Here is a 20,266-nt window from a genome sequence, read left to right as displayed (position 1 = left end):
AACGTCCACACAAAACACCATCGTGCTCCAGCCACCCATCATCCACTGCCAAACTCCGATCACCACCAACGTAGACACCAGAAAAGGCATCGAGGAAACAAAGATTCCTGGTGTAGTCCGCACCAGGAAGAAATCAGGCAACTAACCTCCAATCCAAAGCGCCGGTAGCCTCACCAGACTAGCCATGAACCAGGCAGGGCTTCACCGATTGTCGGAACGCCGCCATGGAGGAAAGCACCATGGGGAAACCAAACTACCCCTAGATCTACTCTACTAGGTAGTATGTACAACCGGAGGTCGATTCCCCAACTTCCCTTCATCTCTGATACAAGATCACCAAAGAGGAAGGAAAACCGACGAAATCGACCTCGGACCAGAATCGCTCTGGAATCGCTGCTCTTCTTTCCTATAGCAGAGGAACGAGATGCTTCGAGGAGAAATCCCGCACTTCTACTCACAATACTCGAGTTCTCCACGCTAGAGCTAAGCAGTTGTCAGGGCGGGTCGGGCTCGGTGTGGAAAAAAATCTCAGTTCATTTTGGACCAAAAAATTATGTCCACAACCGTCCCATGGCTGTTGGTAGGGATGGAATTCGGATAACACTTTTTACCACATTTTAAGTCGAATACGAATACGAATTCGGATATTTTCGAATATGAATACAAAATGAATGTCTTGAATTTGGATATCCATCGGATATTTACTCGGTTTGAAGATAACATTTACCTATTTTTCCTGTTGATGGTTTTTAATAACAAAACTTCTATGCAAGTAGATACTAAAGTATGAGTATCTAACTAGTGCAAACAAAAATTGCTCATAAAAATATTACATTAATTAATAATTATTTGAAATAGTGCAATCTATGAAACAATAATATATGGATAAATGTATATTTAATAAATATAAACATTTATCAATGAATAATAAAAATTGTACAAAAATCTTTTATTAATAAATAGATAAACTAGAGTATTTGAAAATAAAATTAATATTCACATATATTTATTATTAAATTTAATGATATTGGTCACTAAAATTAGAGATAAATTTTAAATAGTTTTATGGGTACAATATTAGTAATAATAAAAATTAATATAATTCAATATTAGTTATAAAAATAAATTTTGAATAGTTTCAATGATATACTATCATTATTAATATTTAAAATAACATCATTTATTATTTGTTATAAAGATAACTAATAGTTTCATATGTTCGGATACGGATAGTGTCGGATATTGTCGAATATGAATGTGGAATCGGATAGGGAAAATCTAAGAAAAACGAATTCGAATGTATCCATTTTAGTACCACATTAAATTCGGATACGAATGTGGATATCCATATTTGTCGATTTAGTGGATACGGATTCAGATAATTTGGATGTCCATTTCCACATTGCCATACCTAGCTGCTGGCGAGCTGATTTTTCAGGTCAGGCTCAGGCCCGAAAACCAATCTAGCTTCCGGTTTGAGATTCGTGCACGCATCCTCATCCATTGAATCACTCCCATCTCTCCAACCCTAGCACTCCCGTTCTCTTGCCCCACCGAACACCGCCACCATCCCGTGCGCTACCTGCCCCACAAAGCCACGACACCATCCTGCCCCCGCGGTTGCCCCGCCGCCTCGGGCTGCCCCCTCCCCCCCCCCCAATCGGGGGCTCTCTAGCGTCGCCACCACGGGTTCCCCGCTGCTTCCGTCCCGCTATTGTGAGCTACTCTACGACCTCTACTCCGTGCGGCTCGACCCCGCCACCGTCCGCGGCACCCGCACATCCTCGCTAGGTGCACCAGCCCGCGGCTGTCCCTGGCAAGCGTGTCGCCCGCATGCACCAACCGGCTCCGCACGCTGCCCACAGGTTGAGGAAGAACAAAGAAAAAGACAGCTTCAAAATGTTGATCCTTCTTTAAAAAATGTTGAATCCATCTAATCTGTATGTTGAAGTACGGAAGAAAAATTGTTGAATTAAGTATTTTTTTTTATAAAATGTTGAATTATATTTTACAAAATGTTGAATCTAGTATTTTTTATGTTGATCTAATTTTTATGAAATGGTGAGCTTAGTTTGTTGTAATGTTGATTTATACTTTTAATTGGGCCTAATAGGCTTAAAGTTACGAAGCTTCCCATTCTTTGTAGATGGAAAATAAATCAAATAAATTGTGTGGCTGGACGAACTCGGGTCGATTTGATTTTTATGGATTTAGTTTTCGCTGACCACGCCGCAAGCATGGGCGGGGCCATATCCTAGTGAGCTCAAGTAAGCTGTCATCTCCTTGCAACGTGACGACGAGTAGCCAGGATGGGAAGACACCTCCACTGCTTCTTCCGTGCCCAGGTGAGCTGGATCAAGAACGGGGGAATGAGTTATCAAGTTCTTAATTTCTTGATCTTTTCTTGATATTGGCTTCTTTTCTTGGTTTCAAGAACGGAGGCGGGGCGGCGGCGCATGATGAGGAGATCGTTGAAGCCCGATGGTAGCAAATTCGGAGCAGGGCCCGCGTCCCCCAACAGCTCGACAGAGAACTCCCACACCTTGTCATGGCATTGGATGGTTCTGCACCCGCGCCGAGTTCTACCGGCAGGGTGGCATTTTCAATATGTATATGTATAAAAATCTATGTCTAAACTATACATTAACAAAACAGTAACGGTAAAAATACTTAGTAAAATGATGTATCTGACTCAATATATATTTGACTAAAGTTTATCTTAACTAATACTTTTACATTTTTTTGGCTTAACTAAAGTTTATCCTAGCTTATGCTTTTACAATTTTTTATGTTTAATTAAATTTTAGCTCACCGATTAACTCTTTTATTTGGTTGAGTTAGTGCTAAACTTTAGTCTTTGTATAGTCATAAGCCTAAAGGCTTTTGGTAGGTCTTATCGCTCAGCTGATTGTTTGATTATACTACGTTCTGCATGTATATGTTAATAATTGGCCTCGCTCACTGTTGAGAAATTGGCTAGGAGGGAGAGGAGCACCTCTATTTATAGGTGCTCATGATCATTGTGGTGTTGCCATGTGGCAACTTTCACACTTTTTAATACAAAATATCCTAACTCTAAAATACTTCTCATCCTTATTTAATTTCTTATATTTTTATCATACTAAAATATCTAAATTTAGAGTATTTTACACTTCACCATGAAGCATGACAATTATGGCTCATACATTCTCTCCAATTTTTTATAACTTTCTTACCTTGCCATGATTTTATCCTTATACATGGTAAAGTTAGTCTCTTGAGATTTCCACAATCTTTTAGAATGTTCTAAGTATGCATTGCATATTTCAACACTTATCCCCTGCACGCACTGCATTGAACTAGCTGCATGCAGAAAAAAATTGTTGGATCATATATTTATTCTGTGTTTGACTCTGCAGCAGCTACGAGCTCCCAACCCACACTCTGTGCCGGCCCTAGCGACATTGTGGCGTCAGTGGCCAGTACACCAAAAGGAGGTATGCAATTGTTTCCATTCCTAGCCAATAAACAAGATGGAGTGTGTAGAATCGGTATGCAATTGTTCATTATAGTAGTAGTAGTTTATTCTTTTTGCCATGGATCAATGAAAGTAGCTAGAGTAGTCGGTCTGCAGTTAATTGGTTTCATTTGAGTTAACTTTTGCCCACAAACACATCGCATCTATTTAATTAATGTAAATGGTAATGACATGCATGGGTAGGAATGGCGTCGAAATGCAACAGCTGTACTCTTGCGGCAAGGCTAGCGGAGCAGTGTACATCTTGACAGCCATTTCTCTTCCAGGCTACTGCTCGGCGTTGCTGGACACTGTAGACAACCCGGACCACGGCTGTCTCTGCAGCGTCGACGAGTACTGCACCTTCGCTGAAGCCAACCTCGGCATCGACTCGATGTGGATGCTTTACGGCACGTGCGGGGGCCGCAAGGAGGCGGTTCCAACCGCCGGCTGCAGCCCCTCCTCCCCCTCCGCCACCGTCGTCCCCAACTCCTCCGTCCCGCCAGCCGCCGTCGCTTAGCCCTCCACCGCTCGAGACGCAGCGGCCTGCTAGACTGTCTGGTGGGGTGTTAGCTGGGATTGTGGTGGGAAGCATCATCAGGGGCACCCTTACGATTGGTGGTGTGATGTGATTAATGCATAAGGGCGGGTAGAAGCTGAGCAGTCAATTTTGTTATGCATGATGTGCTGTATTTATTTACATTACTTTACTGTGCGTGCAGAGGAGGTGAGACCCTCTGACCTCTACTCTCGTTGTTGGGTTGAGCCACGTGTCCGTGCACCGCGAGCACCGAGATTTGATTGTCGAAGCGTGCCTACCGCGGAGGCATGGCAACGTGCGCGAACGCGACGCCGCCGGGGGCCCTGCGGGGCGGGCGCAAGTGGAAAAGCTCGTACTCCAGCGGGCACAGCGTCACCGGCACCGCCGCGCCCCGGGGCAGCCGCACCAGCTCCCCGGCCCCGTGCGCGTACACCACGGCCTCGCCGTCCCACTCGCCGTCGCCGTCCTCGCCACCGGCGGCGAAGCGCGCGATGGCGTCGACTTCGGCTGCGTGCACGGCGCCCGTGAGCGTGCCCGGCGCGGCGTCGTGCACGCGCGTGCGCTTGGCCACGCAGCACCACCCGGCGCCCTGGAGTTGAGGGGCCCCACCACGCCGCCGGCCGCACGCGTTCACGTTCCAGACAGCGTCGCCTCCCCAATTCAATTCGCCACGGCTGCCCAAACGAGAAGGCGGCATGGAGATGTGGGCGGACGCCGCCGCCGCCGCTGGAGCTCTCGGCGCCGCAATGCAGCACAGCTGCAAAGAGCATCCACATGCAACGATTCTTTCACCGACCCGAACGGCATTTGATCAATAGGAACGCGGCAGAAAGGCAAGATTTTTCAGGTGAGTGTGCATTCATGGAAAAGAACAGCACCAGCGAAGAGCGGTGGAGATTCAGATTCCTACTTACAGCTATATATCAATCTCTTCTTAAAATCTTACATCCATGGCCGAAGAGATCTCAGAAAGAAGGGATAGAAAAAATTGGCAAGGGCAGATTTGATGCTGTTCAACATATTGCTCGAGACACACTGAATTCTGAAAGTCAGAAAGTTGGCAAGAACACTGTGAAAACCTTAAACTTGGTGGCTGTGCTGCCATTCATGTGCAATCGCAAAGGGCAGCGAGAGTCAGTCTTAAAAGAAAGTCGCAATTTACTAACTGCAACAATCATTTCACAGAAACTAATAGCGTTTGATCAGTAATTAGCTGCAGAAAGATGATGATATTTTTTCAGACAAGACGCCATCTCTGTCTTCTGACAGATAGGGTCATGCAATGCACTAGTGCTGTTCTGCAAGACAGCAAGACAGTCTGAATCTAGGTAAGGAAATACAGGTTTGTGCTGAGACTGATTTACCTTCAACCTTATATATTAGAGATCTTGCACTATGCAATGGAATCAGATCATTGGAACACAGATGATCTAGGGCATTTCCTCCTGCCTAGCTATTGATAGTTCAATGCCAGAGATGAAGTTTATGCAGTGACCACAGCTGTAATTGAATCAGATTATCAGAACGCAGATGATCTAGGGGATTTCCTCCTGCCTGGCTATTGATCGTTGAATGCCAGAAACGAAGTTTAAGTAGTGACCATAGCATACAAATAATCTCCAGCTGTTTGCAAAAGAAAAACAGGGATTAACCCAAAAGGTACCAATTTCCTATAGCCACTTTACTTGTATGTCACTTGCTGTAAATTCAGGGTTGCAAAGCCCATCACTACAGATACAAGGTAAAAATTCCCGTGCTTCCAAATACACACCAAAATAGCTCCTAGCACCCTATCTAGAGTAATACTATTTCTTTTCAAACATAAACATGTGTTTCAGCATGAACAACAGTATTGCAGCTAAAAGAAATACTGTTGACTAACAAAGCTAATCTCTGATCTACTTTGATCTCAAGCATCCACCAGGAAGTAAGAATTTGAACTTGTCTGCATTCTTGATCAAATAGGAAGGCAGATGCACAGCAGATGCTGACTTCGGTATTGGCCCCATCTTTTTGAAGAGGTCCCTGAATGTGTACTCTTCAGGTAGCATGTCAAACAGGTCCTCCCCATTGCATATGATCTTCTGGATTCTGTCTGGATTTAGGAAGCTTTTCTGTTTCACTCGGTCTGCGTGACTGTATGCCTTCATCTTGAAAACAAACTCCTTGATGTCCCTGAAGCAGAAGCTGCAGTGCCAGCCCGCATCAGCTAGAATTAGGTTGCTCTGACGGGAGTGACGATATAATGTGCGCTCAGTGAACACATGTGCTGATGCTCTCCAGCTGTTGTCGTCCACAGGAAATTCAAAGGAGTACATATAGTTCTTCATCTCAAGGTGCATGACTGGTGGTATTCCATCACACCACTTGAGCAACTGCACAGTCTCAGGGCTAGGGATCTCATCAGCATCAGCCATGATCAGGACATCACCCGCAGCAATACCTGATCTTCGTATCAGATTATTAAGCGAACGACGGTGGTAGGCCTCAACATGGAAGGGCTGCTCACGATGACCAGTATCCAGTTCTCCAACAGAAAGCATGTCATAGACAAGCTTTGATCCAGCAAAGGCAAAACGATTCAGGTTTTCATAAAAGGAGAGTGACTTGGGGATACCGGTGAAGGTGGCATTGGACTCAAGGATGACAAACCTATCAACATATGGAAGGAGCTCACGGTAACGGATTTCCAGAATATCAAGTTCATTACTGAACAGAACGGCATCAAACACACGACGAGGGGAGGGGAGGATGCCCCAGCCATGGAGCTGGCACAGCTGGGGCATGGAGATATTGGGGGCATAATAGTGTGGGATGCGGGTGAATGGTGTAGGTGGTGTGTCCCACAGTGGCCGCAGAAGGTAGGAGATACTTTGGAAATACTGGGTGACAGCAATAACAGACACAGAAAGAACCAGAACAAACGGTATCAGAAACTTGAAAGGCAAAACTTTTCGTCTAGTTACAGACGGATGGGGCAAGTCTCTGGCCATGAGGTGGTCTTGCGTCTATGACAGAGAAAGAAATGAGTGAAACTCTTGGAAGCATAGGAGAGTGCTCCAAAAACACTATCTTGCTGGGGGATGTGGCAGATGTCCGAAGCTGAATGTAATCTGCATTTCACAAGACAAGGAAGAAAATAAGCCAAAGGAATCAGGTAACAATACAAAACATGAAGCATGCAAAAAAAAACACAAAATCAGATAAAACTAACATATTGGTAACATTGATAGAACAGGAAGGAAAATGACGAGACAAGTTACAGGCTTACAGCTACACGCATCCTCTTCTAAAATTGTGATGCTACTGGCAATGTTCTTCAAACATCCGAAGAAAGCTAAATAGTATGGAGCCATGGATCGGACCATTCCAACAATAAATGATCTAAAGGAACATCACACACAAGAGCCAGCAGCATATATCAGCGCACTGTTCTTACTGAGGAACCAGAAAATCTCTGGCAAGAAACATCATGCAAATAATTGTACTGCTTCCAACAGTACATCTGCATCTAATAACCACACGGAATCAAACAATTTTGGACTAGCAAGATATGATGCAGTACATTGCTGGAAGATCAAGCTGCCACCACAGAACATGCGGTTTCCATTTGGCTGCACAAGCAAGAGGCTGCCACCTTTTGCCCAAATCAAATACAAACAGGGCATTCCTCTCTAGTCTCCACTAATCTGCAGTATGGGATATACCCTGATTAAAGATTACACAGGCATTCATTTCTCCCCAGTAATCCAATCCCTCACTTTTCTCCTGAACCAGAAACAAGATCGACGGACCCAAGCATTCAGGAGCATGCCTAACGAGCAACGCAAAAGGGAAAAAACTAACAAAACCACAAGGCGTGCTCTGTGCCGCTGCCCCCATCGATTGGCGTCAAATCTGAACTAAACCAAGCTTGATTATCGCCCCCTCCTCCTAAAGATCCAAGTTTTGCAGAGCAAGATGCCCACCGGAAAAAAAAACCGGGGGGGGGTGGAGCTAGAAAATGGAGCACGCACGGTGAGCCCAGCGAAGTCACCTCAGGGAAGAAGACGAAGAGGCGAAAGGAGAAGACCAAGACCAAGACGGAAAGCTCCCATCCGTGGACGACCTGCCGCTTCCTCTACACCGCCCGCTCCTCCGCCTCCCGTCTCGCTGGCTCATTTAACCCCTCCTCCGCTCCTCGCCTCCTCCGCCTCCGGCCTTGTCTCATGTAACCTTCCCTCCTCGGCTCCTCCGCCAATCTCTCTGCAGCCGCCCGCCTATTTCTGTCGCGTGCTCCTCCCTCCCCTCCCCTCCCTCCGATCGCCTCCGTGTGGAGGTGGCGGAGCGCCGCTGCTAAAATTAGGCGCAAGTCAGTCACCTGGACATTAATTGATGCTCGTCAAAAAAAAATCGAGGCTTTCGCTTTTGCGGGAGAGAGAGCTCAGGGATTTGATGATCTGATCTCGTGGGATATGCGATGAGTCATGAGTACTTTGTTTTGCTTTGCTTTGCTTTGCCACTCCACTGCACTGCTCGGTGGTGCGTGAGGAGGCGAGCTTTCTGGGGCGTGTGCGGCACTCGGATTCGGATTCTCTGCGTGGATGTTGGGTGTAGGATCTCGTGTTCTCCGTGGTGGAACCAACCAACGAAATGATGCTCCACGTGAAGGGAGTTTGACCGAGAGGACGCGAGTCATGCGTGCTAAAGCGAACACAATATGGTTTTACCCAAAAAAAAAATGGTGGTCATATAAACGTCTTTACGTGTAGGAAGTTTTTCAAAATTAAGGAACCAGTAATATATTAAACATGGATTTGAGCAAGGTATTTGACTATTTACTTTAAGACCTCAATCTTAGAGTATAGCATACGAACTTCCTGCATAAACTCATTCTAACACACGTGCACACCCACAACCCATATGCACAAGCTAGACCTAAAATCATCTTTCGTATTCCAAATTTAAAGTTGATATATCTATGTTAAACTGCTAAGTGCTAACCTTAGAATAAGAATTCAACTCAAATCTTCGATGATTATATATTGGAAGTTCCTATATATATGAGATAAACCACTTGCTAGCACCGTCTCGCGTTGCATCATGTCGCATCACCTCTTAGAAGGGGCGAATTCAACGTGGAGGTGGTGGTGGGGGCTCAAGTCCCCTTGCTACAATGTAGAGCTCCATGGAGATTAGAGAGCGGGAAGGAATAGGAAGAAAGAATATAGGGGGGCTAAGGAGGGGGGAAATATAAACCCCTACTAGGACATCTACCTCATGGAAAAGGTGTGGTAAAAAAATCATTACCAAGTAAAGCTAATAAACTACTTGTGCAGTTACAAATGATTATTCAATGAATTAAGGGACTCAAATCCATCTCGTGGAAAATATTTTTTCTTACATATCACAGAAGCTAATAGCTCATGGCTCTAATTATTACACCCATCAATTATAGACTATAACGCATAGTTTGGCTTTTTTTCTATTTGTTTTTATTGATGTTATTTTTTTATTCCAAATTCAATATCTAACAATGTTTGGCGGGTTATTACGATTTTGTGAATTTTTACATGCTTTAGCATTTTCTTAAACTTGCGGAAGATACTTAGGATTATCGATGAACTTAGGCAGGACGCAGAATTTGCTCTTTAACAATTTGAAGGAAAAAAAAAAGAGACACACATTAAAATCGTAGCCAGCCCACTCAGTAGATACTATGCCTTATCAGCCCGTTTTGACTCATTTATGGGCTTTGGTCAATACTGGGCCTTCACCGCTGCATATACTGGGCCTGGTTTTCCCTTAAAAATAATACTGGGCCTTCGTTTTGCAGTTTACTTGTCAGGGACATCATCCTGCAGCACCACCGTGCTTAGCCGCTCACTGAAGGATGACCTGGACCATCAGTGCACCGGTGACCGGCTATGTCTAACTGAATTAAAAAAAATACAAGCCAACCTCATGAACAGCAATCACAGGCAGGATCAGATGGTCGCAGGCATGAATACATGGGGCAAGAATGAGTCAAGTAAACGATCTTTCTTCAAATTCAGTGAAATCAAATAGTTGAAAACCTGTGAGCAACAACCACCAGCATATGCAGATGCAGTAGTTCAGCTCAGCATGCTCCCAGTCCCATGGCAATGCCATTCAAGCCAGGTGGATACACGTATTTATCCTCCCCTGTGTCTGCTCAGGTGTCCCTGTCACCTCATTTCCCAGACAGGAGCTTGCATCGACATGCATCCATGGCATCCTTTCTCTCTCGCTCCATGACACCCTAACCACCAGAAAAAGATCGAGGTCGTCAGAGCATAAAACACAACAGGGGGGGATCAGCTACTCAGGTAGCAATTAATCATATGGACTATGCACAACATGGCCACCGTTTCAGATGGAGAGGCAGCAACCAGATGCTAGATTCTAAAATGGTGTCTCCATTGGTTCCATGAGTCCTACTTGTGGTGCCTCGCACCTCAGTGTCCATTCACATATCTTTAGCTCTTTGTTCTTTTTTTTATATATAAAAAGAAACTTGGTATCAGGCTTGGAGGTTCACGATGATTGGGAGCCTAGAGACATCCTACCAAACAAGGGCATGCAGATACCCTCTTCCTCCTCGATTGGCGGGAAGGATATGGAGAACGTCACTCGTCGTCGAATTGCACAAAAAGAAAAAAGAGATGGTGACACGTAAAATCAGCAAAAATATCATGTCACTACTAAAAGACCACCAAAATTGTTTACAAAGTACACGAATTGGTGACAAAATGATGAGGATGGTGACAGGAATTAGAGGAGGTTTTGTGAACCATGACTAGTCATGAGGAGAACTGGAGTCTTCTCTGTGTTTGTGTATACACACATCATGGAGATGCATGTCAGGATCACTCCCCACTGAAAATGCGAAGAAAAATGCCGTCAGAGAATGAATAGTGTGATGGGGATGGCACAGGCATGGTGTGGACAGAAAAATGATAAAATGATGCCATATCAGCATGTTGCATTAAGAAAATCACAGAAAGCAACTCTGCTTGTCGTACTTTATAGGATTGTAGACAAGATTATACTACTCTCTACTGTACAAGGATTGGATCCAAAGCATCGAAATAATTGAGCGGCATATACATTTATAAACAAACAGATTCGTCTGCCACTATGACGGTTTCTATAACATTCAATAATCTGTATTCCATCAGGAAAATTAAATATTAATTCCTGACAACATGTAATAAATCTCTTGAAAAGGGACCAACTGCCTAAAAAGATATGGTGAAGTTGTGTAGTAGCAATATGCAAAGATCTCAATTCTCAATAATCATTGGAGGACATAATCACCAAAAGCATTAGTATATTAATTCCAAATGTTTATTTGGAGATAACATAATCCCAAGTGTCACCACCCCAACCACTTTTTATGCTTGCACGTTTGCAGCTTGTGAGTTCGCATCCAGGAGGGAATGGTCTAGGAAGTAGTAGCATCAAATCGTACCCAAGTTGTGGCTGCCATTATACAACTCGTGGCGAATTGTACGCAACAATAATAAACTCAAATGATAAAAAAAATACTCAAAATTACTGACGTGGACGCGTACAGATACTACAAATTAATCACACGTCAGTTCAAAAATAAAATAAAGCGCGTGTGTATGAATAAGACCTGGTATCAATTCATGAACCGCACAATATTAATGAAATCATAACACATTTTCCTGCGACGAGGAGGAAAATGCGTGCATTATTGTAATTATTGTATAATAACAACACCGCCAAGTGTCGCTGTCTCGTGTTCCTTCGCTCTCCAACTGCTCGGCATAAGCCAAGGTTCATCAGAACACGCAGATTAAATTGATTTTAATGACCTGAGATTAGACACGGCGAAGAACAATACAATTTGCACGACAATTAAAGGTGTCCACCATCAAAGGTGGTTGTTGTTGCGTTGCCTGCCAACATGTGTGTTTGCAGTGCAGGACAGACCTGTACCAAGCACACCCCTTTTCTGTACACGGTACGCACCAAGAAACCTACTCCCACACTCATGGCTCATGTCCATCTCCAAGAGTGAAAACAAAACCTGATCAGCTGATGATGCAGCTCATCAATTCATTAATCACGCTAACTAATCCGCCGTCGCGCTGTAGATTAGGCTTTAGCGCACATGGTTAGCGTCCAAAACCCCTCCGGGTTAACCGCCGTGTCCACGCCTGAAACGACATTCTCCTCAGTCACGGCTTTGTTTGGCATGCTGTTTTGTCCATCGGCACATGTACGTGCCCTGATTTTTATGACGCTGCGTCGTGTCTGATTTTTCCTTCACACTTTTCTTGGTTAGCCACGCGTTTAATTTTAATTTGTTGGTCATAATTTCTCACCAATTCCCGCCACACTTGGTGGCGAACGATCTTTTATATTTGGCACGCCACGTTTTTCCACCGTGTAATAAAACTGGTCGAAATGTTCTCGCGAGTCGCGACCAAAAGATGTATACCTGGAGAGAGGTTTCCCGAGGTGGTAGATAGTAGTGTGCATATCTGTATGCGAGCTTGGTGTTACACATATCTTCGGGGAATGCGACGGACGAATTGACTAATGAAATCGTGTATGGAGGCAGGGCAGCATTGTATGAGTGGAGGAAGCTACCTGCGAGATGTGGGATTAGTTATATATACATGTATAATTATCAAGCTTAGTTGGGCCAATCATGGGTATGGGTGGGCAATGTAGCTTGGAATAGGAGGCATGATCGAAGCTCTTGTTGTACGCGTCAACCACCGTGTAGTCGTCGTCATCCGGAAGGCTTATCTGAATGTGCAAGAGTGGTTACCACTTTTCAGATATGCAAGGTCTTTGCTAGTTTATGTGTAGTGATTGATTGAGAGATTTGTGAGACTAATTCAGATCAGGATTTTGTTGGGGATATAAGATCGATTGATGCATGAAGAAGGTGCTTTTTGAGCTTTCGTAGAGCCGGTGGCCGGCCGCCGGCACTTTACGCCGACGGTAAGGCCGGGTGGAGACGAGCTGGCCGTGGCCGGCGAGGTCGCTTGCTTAGCTTGGCTTACATTCCTGTGCACGTGTGCGCGGGCAATTTGTTAACGTTGTGTTTCTGTTTCTTCCTTTCTCGTCGAAAGATCAACTCGATCTCTGGAAAACACACCCATTAATTGCATTATCATGATGGTAAGAATTTGGGATAAGAATTTTTTTTTTCTCAAAACATAGTAGAGACGCCACAGAGCTTTACTGCAAACAAACTCTTGTTTTCACCAATTTCGGCATGAGCTTTTATAAGTTAACTACTCCGCCACCTGGTCAAACTCAAAAATAATTTGTACGGAGTACTTGCAAAATTGATCTTTGAGAAAAAAAATGTATAGATGCCAATTCTATGTTTGGGAATCGATCAAACTTTGTAAATTTATTAACAGTCACTGTTCCAAAATCTCAAGTAATTATTGCTGTACGAGCCGATCCAGACGCCGGTAATTACTGCTGCTCCAATGCTGCTGCTGCTGCCTCGATCACCGGCACGGCAGCATCGGAAGCAAAGCATCCCGGCCAGTGGCGACGGTCGTCGTCAGTGATCAGCGTGCAGGCGCTCGATTTGAATTCACCTGCCTGACTGCCTCTGCAACGACTTTGATCGATCGGCTGCAGGCAAAAGCCCGCAGTCATCAGACGGCGGCGGAAAGGTCGTGCTTGTCTTCACGCACCAATCCCACAACTAACACGGCCCAACCTGTTGGACTGCACGGTTAAAACTGTTCCGCAAATTGAATTCAAAAGAGCAGCTTAAATGGCTGAATGCCGTGCTAATTTTAAATGCTGCACGTACATGGAAAGTGTTCGAGGTCAAATTTGGCGGAGGGTCTCTGTCTCAGATCGTTTGGACAAAATCCTCAAAATGCAAATTGCACTTTACCATTGTGTAGCTCTTGTCGAGTAGATCAAAATGCATATGTAGAACGTCCGATTTGGAATTCGGATGAGAGGAAAGATATGCACCAAGGAAAACCAGTCAGACCGATTTGGTCTGTTTAGTCTGAGTTAGGAGTTGTATTTTGACACGGGATTTTTTAGGGTTGTGACTCCTAATGGGGCAAGACTTCCTCACCTATAAATATAAATATAAAGAGCCACGGCCGATTGAGGGCATCCAATCGATCAAAAACTAATTTATCTTTTATCGTTTTACCTTTCTTCCTCGTTACCCTACTTTTACAACCTCATGTGCTATTCTTCTTCTGTCTTCATGGCATGAGGAGGCGTCCTAGCTGGCCTATGGAGCCTAGCGCAACCCAAGGTGCGTCTGCCCTAACGGGGCCTATGGAGCCTAGCGCAACCCAAGGTTCGTCTGCCTTAACGGGGTCCCTCCCGGGCAGGCGTTCGTTGGTCTCTCGCCGGGTTCCCTAGCGAGACCGGTCTAACCGGCCTGCCATACCGGTTTGACTGGCCTCCACATCAACACAGCAAGGAGCGTCTTTACGGGCTGCACGTTCGAGTGCTTTCGTGTGTTGACCCTAAATTTGCATCAACAGAAAGCTCACCAGCTAATTCAGTAGAGCTCCGGTCCTCCCAACATCCATCAATCAGAAGTGTGGTACTCCCTCCATTTTTATTCATATGACCTAGTATTTGGTTTTGTTGGATAAGTCTTTGACCGATAGTTATTTCGCTAATATTTTTATTTTATTCTTTATGTAAACTTGATGTCATTAATTAGATTTGGAAAAAGTCAATTTTACTCACCTCACCTTTCCACTTCGTCCACTTAACCCCCTAAACAAAATATAGACTCACTCTACTCCCTGGACTATTTCATTTGGTCTAATCTACCCCTAATTAAATTTCTCTTTTTTTTTCTCCGTGTACGAGTTGAATTTTGAGTTCAAATTTTATAACTAGATACAAAACATGATGCTTTATGTTAAAAAATTATACTAAGATTTTTTTCAAGTTTATTTTCATAGGTTAGGAATATTTAATATGAAATTAATCTTAGATATACAAAACTGTATGAAAAGTAATCATGAAAAATTGCTAATGCATTTTTCTAACATAGAGTATCGTGTTATAAGTCAACTGGCAAAATCTGAAATTAAAACTCAACTTGTACGCTAAGAAACAAAAAAAATATAATTAGAGATAGATTGGACCAAATGAAATAGTTCTGAGGAGTAAAGTGAGCCTACATTTTATTTAGGGGTTAAGTGAATAAAGTGGATAGGTGGGGGGAGTAAAATGGATTTTTTCCATCAGATTTTATATACAATTCAGGTTGTATCAGCACGATTAAAAGTTAAAATTGCTCCATAAATTAATTTCAAAGAGCAGCTTATATGGCTTAATTTTGCTCAGGTAATTTTCTCCGATTAAGGTGTGAGAATCTTCTCTAAATTTTGCATCATATAAGCTTACGTCAAAATCTTATAATTTTGGATTAGTGTACTGTCTCTTTGTGAAAGTCCAACCATTTGCCAAATATTTAATGCCCATAGTGGCATACTGGCATGCGATGTGCATTCCAACTGTTTTGCGGTTCGAGTACAGTTACCAAAAGTCTAACATAGTGGTGCCAGCATCCCAACTTGGAGCTCATTCGTGTTGTACCACAAGTGCGAAGAAAGTCTTTATGTGTAATTTTTTTGCGAAGAAAGTCTCTATATGAAATATTTATGCATAAATAGTAAGGCATGAATTAATGTTATCAGCAATATATATCCACATGTGGTCCATATTTTGGTTAGTTGTGGGATGCATGACGTTATACCTTGTATGTGAGATTATTGTCCTTCGACAAATGTCGCAAATTATCAATTTTTGTGACAATGAATGCTTAGTACGTAAATTCATTATTTTTCTATATAACATTTGAGCGACTAGATTAAGTTTGAGTGAGATAGTCCTCGCGAAAAAAAATTCGAGAGAGATAGAGAACGAGATTTTCATCAGCTATGATAGTGCCGAAGATGGGTGCAACAATGGCTTTGATGGTTGTGTGGAGTACTTATTGCTTGGTTTGGAGCACGATAAATTTTCTAAAACTTTCTTATATAAAAGTTTACATGAAATTTTCAACATCTTGATTACTGTAGGCTCGTAAACGAAATATGCTTGTTCAACTGTTTGTGTTTGTAAGAACAGGTACCAATATCCTAACATAATGCCGCCAACATCCCAACTCAGAATTAGTCCGTACAACAACTATGAATTTGCATCCCTTGATCGGTGCAGTTAGAAGGCAAGCATATCAAATTTGTGACATCACACCTCTCGTTCGTGGGATTATTGTCCTGCGATGAATGCTGCGTCAATTTTATGCAACAGTATTACTGAGTAGGTGATTCTCACTGGCCGAATTCCTTTTGAAGGCGGGGAAAACCCCACATTTTTGTCATATTTTGATTTTTGTCGGTGCTGGGAATGGAGTACTGCACAGTGACAGTACGAAGGCATGCTGACTTGCTGACCACTGTGCTGCCCAGCAACGAAACCATCCCCGTCATCCACCCAATGGGACTCTGACACACCGGTCCCACGTGCAGAGCTGCCCGGCCCCACCGATCCCGCGAGGCAGCCAAACGCCCAAACGGCCCCGACACGCCCCGATCCCGTCGGTCACGCGTGCCCCACGCCGCCCGCACGTGCGCTCCACCCCTACCCTCACTGACATAACGGGCCCACAAACACGACCCACATGTCAGTCGGCGAACCAAGCGCCCAGCCCCACGTGCCAGGCTGCCAGCTAGCGGCGAACACGACACGCCGCTGTGCGGCCCGTCGGCGCGCGGTCTCTTCGCCCCGCCGCCTCCACGTGTCTCTACGCCACCCTACTCAGGAAACGCATTTCCTGAAACCCGCCTCCTCTTCCTCCCTCTCGCAGCTGAGCCGAGGCGCCTGCTCACTCGTGGCTGCAGCGCGGCCAGCTATAAGGAAGGCCTCCCGGCGGGGCCGCGAGCGCGCTGGGCAGTCGAGACATCACCACCTCCACCCCACCGAAAGCTCGCCACTCTCCTACTCCCCCCTCCCCCACCCCTCCATCCATCCATCACGAGCTAGCCCAGCTGCCGCAGCAGCTATGGCGTCGCCTCCGGCCGACGTGGACCTGGGTAAGCTCAGCTACGAGATCTTCTCCCTGCTCGAGAGCAAGTTCCTCTTCGGCGGAGCCGGCTCCGTGCCGGGCACGCCGGCGCGGGCGGCCGCAGCCGCCGGGGAGGACAGAGGCCGGGTCCGCGTGCTGGCGATCGACGGGTGCGGGCCGGGCCCCGGCGACGCGCTGCTGGCGGCGGTCGCGCTCGCGAGGCTGGAGGCCGCGCTCCGGGAGCGCGCGGGGGACCCCGACGCCCGCGTCGCGGACTTCTTCGACGCGGCCGCGGGGGCCGGCGCCGGGGGCGTGCTGGCGGCGATGCTGTTCCTCAAGGGGGAGGACGGGCGGGCGCGGTACACGGCGGCGGACGCATTGGCGTTCGTGGCGGCGAGCCTCGGTAGGAAGCAGGGAGGGTGGGGCGGCGACGGCGGCGGCGGGCGGCGGAGCAGGTGGGCGGCCCTGCTGTTCCGGCGCGGGGAGCGGTCGTCCCCGCTGCGGCGGGTGTTCGGGGACGCCACGCTCCGGGACACCGTCGCGCCGCTGCTGGTGCCCTGCTACGACCTCGCCACGGCGGCGCCCTTCCTCTTCTCCCGCGCCGACGCCGTCGAGAGCGACAGCTTCGACTTCCACCTCCGCGACGTCTGCGCCGCCACCTGCGCCGGCGGGGCCGCCGCCGCCGCCGTCCGGTCCGTGGACGGGCGCACGTCCATCGCCGCCGCGTCGGGAGGAGTGGCGGCCATGGGCAACCCCGCCGCGGCCGCCATCACGCACGTGCTCCACAACAAGCAGGAGTTCCCGCTCGCTGCCGGCGTCGACGACCTCCTCGTCGTGTCCATCGGCTCCGGATCCTCTGCCGGCGCCGGCGCCGCCGCAAGCGCCACCCCGTCCGCCGGCTGGCGAACGCCCATGCCCCCGCGCTCGCCGTCGCCCGCCGAGATGGTCCGCCTCACCGCCGAGGGCGTCGCCGACATGGTAAGTCCTAGCAATCAAACCAACTCCCTGATTTCTTACTCCACTTTATTTCAAAAAAAAAAAGATTTCTTACTCCACTTGTTAGCAATCTCATCCCTCCATCCTGCATCAGACGGCTGCCTTCAAACATTTACCGTGGTTTAAAAAGAATCTTAATTTACCGCGCCCTCTCTCTCCGCAGGTCGACCAAGCAGTGGCCATGGCGTTCGGGCACACGTGCGGGCGCAACTACGTTCGCATCCAGGTGGGTCAGCGCACGAGAAAGAGTTACCGAATTACTGCTCTTCACGATTTTTCACTTTTTTTACTGGCATCCATCGAAGCGTCGAATTCATTCATCTTCGTAGACCGTAACAAAGTGTTATTAACAACTTCACTCAACCAGGCGGCGTCGCCGGCGTGCTCCGGGAAGAAGTCGGTGGACCCGAAGAAGGCGGTGGCGGTCGCCGACGGCATGCTGACGCAGCGGAACGTGGAGGCGGAGCTGTTCCGTGGGCGGCGGCTGTCGGAGAAGTCGAACCGGGAGAAGCTGGACGCGTTCGCGGCGGAGCTGGTGAAGGAGCACGAGCGGCGGGCGCGCAGCCACGGCCTGCCCAACGTGGTGATCAAGCAGGCGCCCACGGCGGCGGGGGCGGCGACGCCGCGGCCGTCGTCGGCCACCACCGCCTCCTCGGCCACCGCCACCGGCCGAACCGCCTCCACCATGCCGTCGCCGGCGTCGCAGGGCTCGTACAGCCACTAGCGGGTCGCCGCCGCGCCGCCCGTTCTAAGTTTTGTACATGCCGTGGACGACACAGAGGAAAGGGGCGCTATTCTCTTCTTCCTTTTTTTTTTTCTCTCTTCCATGTTCACGGGTCACTGACACGTGAGCTAGGCCGGCAACTGAGCTTAAACTAAGTTATGTCACGGGGGAAGTAACTTATATATGTGAAAATTGGCGAAGAATCGGCTCGAGCGAATCCTATTGAGTTCCATGCATCAACCAGCACGACATTTGAACCAGGTAGCACTAAAGTTAGCATAAAAAGGGAGATTAGAATGCTCTTCAAACAGCACACCTTAATCTTCCCCAAGTAGATTGAAACAGACGTCACTCATCATACTAGGCTTAATGGTGCATTAGATGGGATGTTAATGGAGTACTTGCAGGGATCGATTGGTATGTGCAAGCTTTCATTTACTGGACCTGGCCGTAGGACTTGATCTCTCGCTCCTTTCTTTCTCCCTACAGCACTCTCTCTCTCTCTCTCGGCTCAGGTACGGGACCGATGGATTCATGGATGCTCTTTATTTTGTCTGCGTGGGCTGCTGTGGCTTGCTTTCAAGAGAGGGCCGGAAAAGAGAGAGGGCAAGTATGAGACTTGAAGGCTGCATAAAGCTGCTGCGAGTAGCTTCGAATACGAGCATGGTGGCGCGAAATACCTGCAGGCTGCAGCTTCCTTTCGACCTTTACTTGTGTGTGCCAAGTGCCTACAAGCGCAAGCCAGCTCCTCATGGTGGTCACTGAAATATCTGTGCTTAATCTGATCTTGGTTGGGGATTAATTTGGGACACATTCAGAAGAGCTCTCAAACTCAAGGATATATGTGTGCTGAATTCGGAGGTTGTCATGTTGTACGATGAATTGAAGTGGTTTCAACTCTACACCTCTGTTTAATCCTGCACAAGAACAAAACAGGCCAACTAAATACCATTAATCCTATCATGACTCTTGTTTGAAAAAGAATTCAAAGGTTCTTGAAGCTGGACTGATGGAGCTCCGACAGAATTTTAAGTCAAAAATTCTGGCATGAAAAATGGACCAGAGAGAGGTAGACAGGACGGGTGCATTTGATTGCATGAATCACATGAATCTATAGGTGTATTTGGTTGCATGAATCACATGATGTATGCATGGATGGTTCAGTCTTATTAGTAGAATAATGTATTAAGTGGGATGACATCATCCTGGATAAGGTGATATAATTCACCTAACTGAAGAATCATTATTATTCTGAACCATTCCATACATGAATCAAATAATACAAGCAAACTAATACATCCTAAACGAGTGCAGAGTGCCGGGCTGCCGGCAAATGCCGTTGGTCATTTTTTCGGCTGAATTTTGGCCAGCACTAGCAGAGCACAAAATCCACGGACGCCGAGATGAACTCCAAACAGTCTTGTCAGGGGAACAAGTCTGCGC

General features: G+C 46.6%; 2 protein-coding genes across 3 annotated transcripts; one reads left to right on the top strand and one right to left on the bottom strand.

Moving 5' to 3' along the window:
• Positions 1 to 5,684: 5,684 nt before the first annotated feature.
• LOC117850847 (uncharacterized) lies at positions 5,685 to 8,680 on the bottom strand. Of its 2 annotated transcripts, none has more exons than XM_034732727.2 (2): positions 8,054 to 8,680; positions 5,685 to 7,150 (listed from the first exon to the last, which is right to left on the bottom strand). In XM_034732727.2, exon 2 carries the CDS (start codon positions 7,028 to 7,030, stop codon positions 5,936 to 5,938), a length of 1,095 nt encoding a protein of 364 aa, XP_034588618.1. In that variant the 5' UTR covers positions 7,031 to 7,150; positions 8,054 to 8,680; the 3' UTR covers positions 5,685 to 5,935. The 2 variants fall into 2 exon arrangements, with proteins under 2 accessions (XP_034588618.1, XP_034588617.1); XM_034732726.2 differs by having other exon boundaries at positions 8,074 to 8,679.
• An 8,254-nt stretch (positions 8,681 to 16,934) lies between these two features.
• Positions 16,935 to 19,026, top strand: LOC117848732 (patatin-like protein 3). The gene is made up of 3 exons (XM_034730253.2): positions 16,935 to 18,081; positions 18,263 to 18,325; positions 18,467 to 19,026. Exons 1-3 carry the CDS (start codon positions 17,101 to 17,103, stop codon positions 18,821 to 18,823), a joined length of 1,401 nt encoding a protein of 466 aa, XP_034586144.1. The 5' UTR covers positions 16,935 to 17,100; the 3' UTR covers positions 18,824 to 19,026.
• The last annotated feature ends 1,240 nt before the right edge of the window (positions 19,027 to 20,266 follow it).

This window comes from Setaria viridis, chromosome 3, assembly GCF_005286985.2.
Source record: "Setaria viridis chromosome 3, Setaria_viridis_v4.0, whole genome shotgun sequence".
In the NCBI taxonomy this organism is placed as follows: Eukaryota; Viridiplantae; Streptophyta; class Magnoliopsida; order Poales; family Poaceae; genus Setaria; species Setaria viridis.
Note: the sequence above shows the minus strand (reverse complement) of the source record. Positions and strands in the feature narration are given on the sequence as shown.